An 11832-nucleotide genomic window follows, 5' to 3' on the forward strand; every position below is an offset into this window, starting at 1 on the left:
GAAGGAAAATGCAAAATTAGAGCCCAGGGATGAAGTGACTTCAGTGTACTTAGGATGTGTCCAAAGCAATTTTGTAAAGCAATTTTGTGTGATGCTGCTACCATACCAAATAGGTACTACTGCAGATAAGCTTCTACACTTCTTTAATAGTCCAAAGTACTGTGTCAGTGTATGCCAAGGGCTTTATTTTCTAAGCTGAACAGACAAGACAGTTCAGGAAACTGCTCAATTAGTGCATTGGAAGCAACATGGGGTTGATGTATGCAGGTTGGTCAATTTGTCTTCCTGGGCTCTCAGTACTGAATGAGCTGGGTTGACTGCCATGTTAATGATACTGCTTATGAGTGGAAGGGAAAATAAACAGATGGAATTGTGGCAGGTTTCTCCTAGTCCTAGCCCTTACTAGCAGGATGGCCATGGTGTGTTAGCTCTGCGCTGTCCCCAAACCTCACACTGAAACTTGTGCCTTATGCTTGCACCTCCAGTCAGCATAAGGCCCTCTGCCCCAGGACTCAGGATCCAAAATCTGAAACTCTCTGTCAGTCAGTGGACAGTGAGTGGCAGTCTGGCAGTGGGTCAGGAGCAGTCAGGAAGGATGGGGGCTGCACAGCCATGTGGAAATGGCCCATTCTTACAACACCTCTCTGTGGCTCCAGTTAAAGCATACAGCCAACTATGTTCTCAATTTTCATTGCCTGCAGTCCCCTGTAAGCTCACTGCTGTGTATTCTATATCAACTTTTGTAAATTCAGTGTTTTCTTCTCACCATTAGTGTTGCTATCACCATTAAATTTTCCATTACAGAAAAAAAAAAAAAAGGTAAGAAAGGACCAGAAGTGAAACTCAGCTGAAACTCAACCAAGATAGGACTGAGTCTCTCTCTGAGCACGGAGAGTGTCAAGTGCTTGCTATTTCCCCTGGAGGGGCTGAGGAATGCCATAAATACTCTCTGCATCTAGGAGGAAAATAGAGCATTTAGATACATGTGTCAGGTGTAAAACATTTCACAGGCTTCAGGAGAAAGGTATGCAGCTCTCACTGAGCGCCATTGAAAACTATGCTATTAAAGGTACCAGCGTTCACTGCCTGCAGCTAGTTATGCAGTTTGTGGAGAGGCTTTCTAATCTTTTAATTTTATATAATTATATTTGTTTGGGAATGGAAAGGGCGGGGAAAATTTGGGGATTACTTTAGCAAAGATTTTGGATTTGCAGTCTTCTCTAAATTGGCTGCCAATATTAACTCATCCTTTAATATTTTGAAACTGCGCTCCAGATATGTCAAAGCCCTGAAACCACAAGCACGTCACCAGAACAAAATGAAATGTAATTGCACAGCAGTAAGTATTTTAAGAGAAAGTGAGGTTCTGTAACACGTAATGGCTCTTCTCTTCTATTGTCGTCGTAGTTGCAAAGTAAAAATATTTGCATTAGCATTCGGTAAAAAATTTCCCTCCAAATGAAAATTTTCTCAGGAAATTCAGTTTTTATGTAAATTGAGATTTAGGCAGCAGTATTTCAGGGGGGATTTTTATTTTTTTCATCGTTCAGATCACCAGAGTGGAATGATTCACATAGCCCAGTGATGCCTGGCAATGTTATCCGCTTTCACATTTTGAAACAATGGCTTTAAGAGATGTGCTTTAAGAGATTGTCCTTTGATTAAACGGCCATCAGGAGCGGGGTGTTCAACCTCCAGTTGGCCAGCGAGTGGTTGTTGCCGTATGACTAACGCCGTGGTGTCCTCACAGCCTGCTCCTGCCACCCGCTGGGATCGGCCGCGCTCCCCCTGGGCCCCCGCACCTTCTGTGACCCCAGCACCGGTGACTGCCCCTGCAAGCCTGGCGTGGCAGGGCCACGCTGTGACCGCTGCCTGCCCGGATACTGGGGCTTTGGTGCTGGCGGCTGCCAGCCCTGCAACTGTGCCCGGAGCTGCCACCCTCTCACTGGCGATTGCCACAGCAGCAGCAGCAGCAGCAGGTGAGTGGGGGCTCCAGCTGCCCCCCAGACCCCAGGCAGGTACTGCTCCTGCCTGGTTTATGTGCCATCTGACAGCACCTGTTCAGCCAAGTAATCGGCACTGCCAGGGATTGGGGGAGGAGGGGACATTGATGCTGTGACTCCTTTGGGTGCTGGACACTGGCGTGGTGGCACTGCTGGCACTTGGTGCTGGTGTGAACAGAGCAGGTGTTTTTCATGCCGTCCACAGTTTTTTCCTCTCCATGAGCAAAATAAGATCCACAGGGAGACCTGAGCACCCAGAGACCAGAGCTAAATGTTGCTGCTGTTACAACTCAGTTTGCATTGACTGCACTGGACAGTCAAGCTCTGATTTCTAGAGGCAGAACATGTGAATGACACCCCAGTGTCTGGATCTCATAGGGTGCCTTTTTGCCATAGGGATAATATTTTTAGCAGAGAAATCCCTATTGCACATTTTAAACCAAAAATGGATTCACTACCCACTCTGGCAACCCTCAACCTGCTCATTTTCCAAAGTCGTCTCTTTCAGCTGTGTATGTTTAACAATGAGATGTGTGGCAGAGCTGCAAGGATGGGCCATGACTTATGAGTGCTTTCTGCCAGTGGCAGGAGGATGGCTGACCCTCTTCCTTTCCCCCAGCAGTGCAGATGCGAGCTGGCAGCAAGAAGTGCTGCCCTTCCAGCCAGCACTCAACGAGAGCAAGCCTGCCTGGGGATGGGAGGATGAGCAGGGCTTCTCGGCTCTGCGGCACTCTGGTAGGACCACAGCCCCATGTGCTCCCACATCCTTTCCACTGAGATGTCCCACACCAGCATGCAGCATCCTACTTTGGCATCAGCTACACTGAGGGTGCAGTGAGAACTTGCCTGTACTCCAGCTGCAGGTCCGACTGTGGAATTCCTTCTCCCCAGCCCTGCTAGGTTGGACAAGGCAGTGCTGGAGCTGCAGTGCTGCAGTGAAGCAGCCTGGCCCCACAGCACTGCACGGGCTGGTGACAGCCACGTCCTCCTTCAAAACCACTGCACACAAGCAGGGCAGGTATAATTTCCTGCATTTGCAGAAAGCAGCACAATAAAAATCTTGAGGATAGGATAATTGAGTTAATTGAGGGGAAAACTCCATCATTTGTCTGGGCAACTTAATCTGAAACGTAAATAAGTATAACATGTTATTCTTTGTTCTGAGATCACGGAAGTCATTAATCTGCCTTAACCTCGGCAGTGTTTCCTTCTAAAATTGTGTCTGGGACATTACACTGTGGAAAATACCACAGGAAAAGACATGCATGTTATTTGCATCCTGAGACCACATAATGAAGCCTTTGTTTCCCTTCTCTTCAAATTGTAAACAAGGAATAATTGCCCTCGGACTAAGGCTATGTTCAGCCCAGATCTGAGAACAGGGCATGTTGAGGGGGTTGTGGACCACGTAAAAACCCCTAGCAGATCCCAGTGATGCAGCCAAATCCCTCCTGTAGCATTGAGGCTGGGCCATGAGGCAGCAGCCACCTCCAGCATGCCCTTTTCTCCCCAGCCAGGGCCACGTAACTCTCCTGGATGGTAGCAGACACTTCTGCTCCCTCAAACCCCAGGATCTCTGCAAAGATTCCCACTGGAAAGTACAATCCACATCTGTTTGCTTTGTTTTCTTCCCACAGGTAAATGCGAGTGTAAAGAGCAAGTTTTGGGCAACTCCAAGGTCTTCTGTGGGATGAAGTATACCTATGGTGAGTTGTGGTAGGTGATAGAGGTGTGCAGGAGATTCTACAGGAGTATAGTGCTGAGCAACTCTTTCTCTGCAACTTGCCAGAGGGGAGCAGCAGTCTGGAAGCAAACTTTAGCATTCAGACACTGATGATGTTGTCACTGTATGGGGGATAATGAAGGCCCAAAGCCTATGTATCCCCATGCATCTCAGCATGTTCTCAGCAATGGAGCATGCCAGCCCTGCAAATTCTTGGGCTATTTAGTCTAGGGACAGATCTTTGCCTCTCCAAAAGCATGCAGATATCGTGGTGCCTTGTCACACTGAGTGAACCATCTCGTTCCTCCTGCTTCCAAAGTGCACTTGTGCTGAAATCATGGGAATGCAAGAGCTGTAAGTGCCTTGAGAGTGCCTGCTCAGTGGATCCAAGGCAGAGTAGAAGGCACTGATACTGAAAACAAGTCACCGAATAGTCACTGAAGAGTCGCTCTTACAGACCAGCTGCCTCACAAACAGTGTAGAAATTGCCAAATATGAATTACACTGAGTGGAAAGAGGGACAGTGATAACCACCAAAGACATTATATGGAAAAAAATGTCACTGACAGCCACCGGGAGCTTTGTCCTGTCAGCAAAGCTGAGCTGTTGCAGTGGGGTGATGGAAATCACCTATGTGGGCGTAGCACGTTGGATTTCAGGGAATGAGAGGAGATACCTTGTTTCCCTAGACCTCTCCGGTTTGTTCTGGCAAAGCACCTCCTTTGTACTGCTGCAGAGTAAGGACTGCTCTGCTTTGTGCAGCACTCCCTCCCATCATAGCTTTCCAGAGGCTTCTTGCACCTGTTTCATCTTGCACTAAAGCTGAAAATGAGCAGGGAGATAATCCATGCTGCGGTGCTCTGCGGAGCAGCCCACAAAGGGAAGTTCAAGGGGCCGCCAGTTGTTGAAATATAGCCCTGGCTTAGTGATGTCAGAAAAAATCTGATTTTGCTTTGCTTTGCTTTCTGGCTGTGACAGTCACTGAGTTTTAATCTTGCAGAAGATAAGAAATAATTTTTTAAAAAGCACAAAAAAGCCAAGTTCATAAATCTTATCTAAAGTGCACTCAGGCTTGCTGCCCTTTCATCACTCAACATGCAAGGTGTCAGCTCAGCTGGAGAAAGATGAATTATGGGGCCCACTGCAAGTGCTGTAGAAAGAAAGGTTTCCCTGTGCTTCATAATCACTAAATCAAAGAATCACAGAATGGCCCAGGTTGGAAGGGACCTCAAGGACCCCCTGTCACACACAGGGCCACCAACATCCCCATTTAATACTAGACCAGGCTGCCCAGGCCCCCATCCAACCTCACCTTGAACACCTCCAGGGACAGGGCTTCCATAACCGCTCTGGGCAGCCTATTCCAGCACCTCACCATTCTCACAGTAAAGAACTTCCCCCTGATATCCAAATCTTTCCTTCTTCCACAAAACCATTTCCCCTTGTCCTGCCATTATCTACCGTTCTGAAGAGTTGACTCGCCTCCTGTTTGTAAGCTCCCTTTGGGTACCGACAGGCTGCAGTGAGGTCACCCGGTAGCCTTCCTTTCTCCAGGCTGAACAAGCCCAGCTCCCTCAGCCTTCATAGGGGAGGTGCTCCAGCCTTGTGATTGTCTTTGTGGACCTTCATAACATGCAGTGCTGAGTAAAGCACCACTGTGGACATCAGCATGGTCTGGAGGTGACTGGTGTGTGGGACCTGGGCCCTGACACTTTGCTGTGTCAGGGCTGCCAGCAGATACACGGTGCCCCAGTTCTAACTCCATCCTACACAGGAAATTGGTTGGGGTTTGCCTGTGGGTATCTGTGAGCTCAAGATTGCCTCAGTCCCCACCAACATCTCGGTCTTTGCCACTCTGTGTTGATGTGGCAGTTCTGCAAAGAGGGAGGACCAGGGCAGGATGGGGACAGCACTACCAGCTGCCAAACCCTGCAAAGCCTCAATGCTCATCCCTAAAACCAGGGCTTTCCTCTTGATTTCCAAAAGTGCTTAAGAAGCAGAAGTCTTTGCTGAGGGGGAAAATTTGGCCTTTGCAAGTTTTGATGCAAGAAGCATTGGGCTAACGCCAGTGTAATGAAATCACTGCTCTCACTGTTTCACCCAGACTTTAAATAGTTTATATATTCCTGTTTTTTTAATTCATGTCTTCCCAGTGATAAAGACAAAGATCTTGTCAGCTCATGACAAGGGCTCCCATGCAGAGGTCAATGTGAAGATCAAGAAAGTCTTGAAGTCTACAAAGCTGAAGATCCTGCGGGGTAAGAGAACGCTCTACCCTGAGTCCTGGACTAACAGAGGCTGCACCTGTCCAATCCTCAATCCCGGTAGGTTTGACTCCTGGGAAGTACATCTCTTCCACACTCCCACAGATTTCATCCTCTTATGCTCCCCTTTTCATCCCCTTATGCTGATGAGTTTTAATGTTGATTAAATTCTTGGCATCTACATCATTTGGGTTCCAGCATCAAACTCTATCCAATTTGAATTTTGAAGCAAAAAATACGCTTCATTCTGTAGATTTTTAAATGTACAATCGCTCTTCATGAAGCATAGTAACAGCACTGCAGCTTTATTAGAGTAGGTGTATTCCCACAAGAGTTAGATGCATACTGTGCCATGAATATGTGACATATCTTTTTAAAACTAATGCTAATTTGAATCCATAAAAGTGCATTTAAATCTAATCTTAGGCATGACATTTTACTGAAGATAGAATCTAATCACAGGGGAAGATGCAACTTGCAAAGTAACATTAATTCACATCTTCAACTTTCAGAAGAGGCTCTCTGATGCTGTGTGAGGCTTTGGCTTCACAGTTTTTCCTCATCTTTCATTGAAATGAAGTGTAATCAGTGGTGGGTAAACAGTGCACGCAGTATCCAGTAGGAACAGGGAAATGCATACTCCAGGTTTTCTTTAACAGAGCAAAACTAAGATCCACTTGACACACCTTTCTTTACAACTCCGAGATAAGCCAAGAGTTACCAACTAATTTGGATAAAAGATTTTCTTTCTATAAGATGCATACTTCACCTGGAAATCACTGATTGAAGCACTTACTTCAGTGCTGAGACTTATTCTACATGTGCATCTTTGGGAGCTTCCTTCAGGGGGAAGGGGCTCCTTGGTAGGCTGGGCATGCAGGAAGGTTATTCATTTATGAGGTATTTGCTGTCTTCTTTCATGTCTGTGACTGCTTTTGGCTTTGAAGGCAGTCTGCTCTGATAGTACAGCTGCAGTCAGGAGGTCTCCTCAGGTGCAAGGGTCAGAGAGATCAGCAGCACTGAGCAGGACTTCACTGCTGGAGCACAGCAAGACTTTGGATAGTGGTAAAACACCATAAATCTGCTATTTTAATTTTCCATATGCAAAGCAAATGCACACAACTTGGCTGCCTTAACACAAACCTGGAGGAAAGCTACAGAAACTGTCTGCTGCACACAGCAGCCCCACACCTGACACCCAGCCCTGTGACACCATAAGCTTCGGGGGAGCTTCCGTGGTTTCCCCAGCAGAGAATAGAGCAGCGAACACATAGCCCATTAAGGTCACAGCCACTTGGCTGTCAGCAGAGCAGTGGAGGTGCAGTTGTTGGAATCCCATCCGTACAAATTCATTTCAGCTTTCATATTCAAAAGCATCTGTGAAGCTTGGGGAATCTCTTGGTTCTGGGAGAAAACTTGAAAACATACCTGAGTGCACCTTAAAGAATGAATCACTTCAAAGGAGAAAAAAAAACAATCCCAAATACTTTTTTAAATCTCATTTTTAGCTAACACATTCATTTCTGGATAGTTGGCAATACCATAACAGCAAAGTTAGCCCTCTCTCAGAGTAAGAGCTTATGACCTCCAGATGAATAAACCATCAACAGCAGGATAGAAAGCCAAGCTGACATGAAATAATTTCTTGACATTAGCTGTAATGGAAATCACATCTCCTAAAAACATAGAGATGAAAGATAAAAGTAGAAGAAAGCAAAACATATTTTAACTGTTTCACAGTGCTGAAGTGACACCAAATGGAGGGTAAGCTCTTAAAAGTTCTGGCAAAAAATAGAACCTCTGCACATCTAACAGATCTCCACAGGCTGCTTCCAGATGATAAATGTGCCAGGGGTCCTATGAGGAAACAGGCTGGCCTTTGGGGAGTGCAGAGGGAGGTTGTGATGTCTTGGCCATCTGCAGGAAGCAGTAGCCCTTGCTAACTTCCTAGTCCCTCACACATGCACAAGAGGAGCTCTCCTTGCTAGCAGTGCGGACAAAGCAGCCTCCAGTCTGGCTGTGGCATCTCTGTTGTGTATTTTATCTTTTCAGTGCTGTAAAGTCAGACTGAAAATCTGGAAGGATGAATGTTCCTCTCAAAAGAGAATCAGCAGCCAAAGCAATAATTAGCTTTCCCTCTGAAAATGTGGGTCACATTTTTTTCTTAAGAGATTTAGGAGCCCTTAAGAAGTGATGTTTACAGCAGCAGGATTGACACAGCCAAAATGAAGGTCTTGCATAGGCTGCTCCTGCCATGCAAATTTCCTGTGTTTACTTGGCAGAAGAGAGGATGTGTGTGCCCAGAAGCTCAGATGAAGCAGATAACAAATTGTATTGAATTAAAGAAAAACATACTTAACCTTTAACTAGGGGACACTGTCCCCTCGCCACTGCCTCCCTTTATTCTGAGCAGCAAAACAAAAGGCCAAGAAAACATGAGCAGAGTGCCTGCTGCGCCCGGTGGAGGGGCTGGGAGTCCCCATGTGGCTCTGGGATCCCTGTGAGTTATGCCCTAGAGTCAGGAGCAGCTTTCCACTCCAGTGCTGCAGGTGAGGAGGGCTCTGAGCCTGTCCAGGTGCTCATCCTTCTGGCACAGCAAGAGAGAGGCTGGAGCCCACAGAGCTGTGGGGGCTTTGTGTCCCCAGGGATGAGCACAAGCCAGTGTGAGCACAGCACAATGTTCCAGAGCAGCTTCCCTCCCACTGTGCTGATCTCTGCCTGAGCCTTGGCTTCTGCATGTCAGAAAGGCAGAAGTCAGTTCAGGCACCCTGAGCCAAAATCTCAACCACTTCTGTGATAATCCTGATAATATTGCACCTGGCTACCCTCATATTCTTCTCCTTTATATGCATGTTCCAAAGCACTAGTACATTAATTGCACCCAGGTAGCATTAATAGCCCTTCCCCCAAACATAGTGCTGTGCAGACCCTGACCACTTTGCTGGTTTGCAGGCTTGGAGTACCTGGTGGCAGGACACGAGGATGTCCGGACAGGCAGGCTCATCGTCAACATGAAAAGCTTTGTCCACCAGTGGAAGTCGGCTCTTGGGAGAAAGGTCCTGGAGATTTTAAAAAGAGACTGCAACTAGATACATGTGGCCAACTGGGGCATTTCTTCATGCACAGAATGCAAGAGCCTTCACAGAGGGAAGGCCTCAAGGATGAAAACTGGAACATAAGAAAATAGCGCCAAAGCGTGTAGCAAGGCATTGCCATTTGTAGGCGCTGACTGATTTAACCTTTCCTGGCCAATGCCCATTCACTCACCTGTAGCTTCCTTGCAAGGCACTCCCTGAGCCCAGGTTTTGTTGCGTTGAGGGGAAGAGAAGGAAGGGCGACCCTTGGTTTGGCCCCAGATGAGAGGTGATGAGCCACTGCCAGTGCCACCAGGATGGATCTGGGGTCACTTCCAGGGGCTCCAAAAAGATGCTGCAGAGCAGCAGGAACACGTGGCTGAGAGTGGGGTGCTGCTGCCCTTCACCTCACCATGCTGTCAGAGGTTTTGGGGCTCAGCTCCCTGCCTGTGCTCTTGAGGGTGGACCTGCTGGGTGATGTGAATTCCTCTGCCCTCATGCACGTGTGGTGGCTGCCGGTTCTCTGCCACCTCGGCAGAGAAGAGCTGGCTCCGTGGGACGCAGAGTCTCTGAGCTTTTGTCCTTGAAGTGTTAAAATATGAACCCAGCCTCCTGTAAATATTTCATTGTATAAAGCACTTTACTACCTGCCATTTCATGGTGTGGAAGGCCAGACTGTGTTTGGGAAAGAAGAGGTTGAAAACCTTCCTGAAACAGAAGCACTCCTGAAGACGCACGGCATAAAGGGAAGGACCAGCCTGGCATGGCCACTCGGAGCATCCCGGGGTGCAGTCTGAGGGATAGAAAGCATTTGCACTGAAGTCCCAGCTTCAGACCAGCGCTTGGGTTCCGTGGGCAGGACTTGGCAGTCAGTACAAAAAGAAGAGACTTTGGAATGAAAATGCAATTGCCAGCGTAGGAAACTGCCCACAGGAGGAGTGGATCTGAAGAATGGAAAGGACTGCCATTCACATATCCCCACCCAGTGATTCACGATGGGCCTGGAGTTTATTTTATTTTTATGTTAGTATTTAAGACCGAACACTCGATTCGTTTTCTTCTGTGATATTGTTTGCAATATGTATGGCCACTACACTTCCACATTAACACCCATATGGAATATAGCACAATTGACTGCAGTTTTCAGCACTAAAGTATATCTTTTCTGTAAAGCGTCTTTGAAGCACACTGCATAGTATATTTTGCTCATGAGTATGAGAGGAAAGAAAAGGCAGACATGCAACATCATAAGAACCACAAGCCTACCAATATGCTTTACATATGTACTTTTCTTTCAAAGTCCTGTGGACTCAAAAAAAAAAAAAAAAAAAAAAAAAAGATACTATTTTGGTAATTTGTTTTTATATCTCATGTATGTAATAAATATATAATGATTTCAACATTCCAGCAATATGGTCTTCATGCCTGCTCTGAAGAGCGTGCTAAGGGTGAGGAGAAGCTGCTGTGGGGAGGTAACATTCTCCATATGAGAAAAAGTCAAACCATGGAGGTGGCTCACAGAAATCCAGCTTCGTTTGTCTGAGGAGGTCGTTGCTCTTCTCAAAGCTGACCAGATCTTTGCCTCCATGCAAACCTGGCTGAGCTGCAGAGCAGTAACAGATAAACAGCAAGTCAGGGACAGCTGAAATCAGGCTCACTGCCTACATGAAAACTATAAAGGAAAATAAAAGGTGTGGAAAGTGAACACTGTGGCAAAAGATGTACAAGAGCACCACAAAGTGAAATCAGGCATCAGAATAGACGAGCGAGAAGGCAAAGGCTTCTTCAGAAATGGGGCTGCTGGTGACCTTGACTTGTGGGTGTGGACTCTGAAGCTGGCTGAGCCAGGCTGTAGTCACAGCCCCACAGTGTGAAGTCCAGCATGCAGACATCACACTTTCCTTGCTCCCACCTTGAGTGTAAGCAGCACTGATAAAGAGAAGAGCTGCTGATGCGGGCAGAGCTGGTAGCTTCCCAAAGCAGAGCAGGGAGAGCAGAGCAAGGAGAGCTGAGAAGGGGAGCATCCAGCCTTACCAACACATTTACAGGTTTTCAACCTCTTCCTCCTCTGAACTCAAATCCCATATTGAGGGTTATTAGGGCCAGGCATAAAGTAAACAATCTGCCATCACTGATGCCTGTGGAACAAAGCAGGATGAGTCACTCAGATTTGCCCATTGGTTTTCACTAGCCTGAAGCTTGGTGCCTGGAGGAGGCAAGATCACCTCCCAGCCCAAGTCCTGGCAGGCTTTAGAACCGCTGTCCTCTCCTGCCACTGGCAGAGCCACACAGGCTCCACGCTGGGTTGGTAACACGTATGCAGGGCCTATCCCCAGCAGCTATCACTCACTGCAACGTGCTCCTCTGACCTTGGTGGAAAGTTCCAGGCGTGTTTAATATAGATGTGCCGACAGGCTGAGTCTTTTGGGAAGTGACCATGCTGCTGAATGTGCCTGGACATCTGGTACTACAAGGCTGCAGGAATGGAAAGTCAGGCTGGTACGGGTAAACACAACAGTTCTGGAACAAACAGCTGCAGTGCTGTTGTTGTTGTTGTTTTCTTAAACCTTTATTTTTAGTTATTGTATCGACTTCAGTATCCACAGCATAGAGAATAAATATCTCAAAAACGTCTGGTGGCTGCTGCCCCAGCATCCAGAGGAGCACTGTCTCTGATACTGTCTCCTGAGCAGGTGGAGATCAGCTGTCCCTGATCCTTCTGGGCTCATGTGTTGATTTTTTGATGACAGTGTTTCCAAAGTATGCTC

At 47.1% G+C, this 11832-nt stretch overlaps 1 protein-coding gene across 1 annotated transcript in view; it reads left to right on the forward strand.

The window, feature by feature from the left end:
• The window catches only part of NTN4 (netrin 4), a gene marked incomplete at both ends in the record, with an annotated part of 34343 nt that extends 25264 nt beyond the window's left edge, over window positions 1-9079 (forward strand). Inside the window, 5 exons of the mRNA XM_079549583.1 lie at window positions 1751-1979; window positions 2626-2738; window positions 3641-3709; window positions 5880-6050; window positions 8943-9079. Coding sequence (XP_079405709.1) covers window positions 1751-1979; window positions 2626-2738; window positions 3641-3709; window positions 5880-6050; window positions 8943-9079 — 719 coding nt within the window. The remainder of the gene's footprint in view (window positions 1-1750; window positions 1980-2625; window positions 2739-3640; window positions 3710-5879; window positions 6051-8942) is intronic.
• Window positions 9080-11832: the final 2753 nt, after the last annotated feature.

The sequence above is a fragment of the Tetrao urogallus genome (assembly GCF_951394365.1).
Source record: "Tetrao urogallus genome assembly, chromosome: 1".
NCBI classification, from domain to species: domain Eukaryota; kingdom Metazoa; phylum Chordata; class Aves; order Galliformes; family Phasianidae; genus Tetrao; species Tetrao urogallus.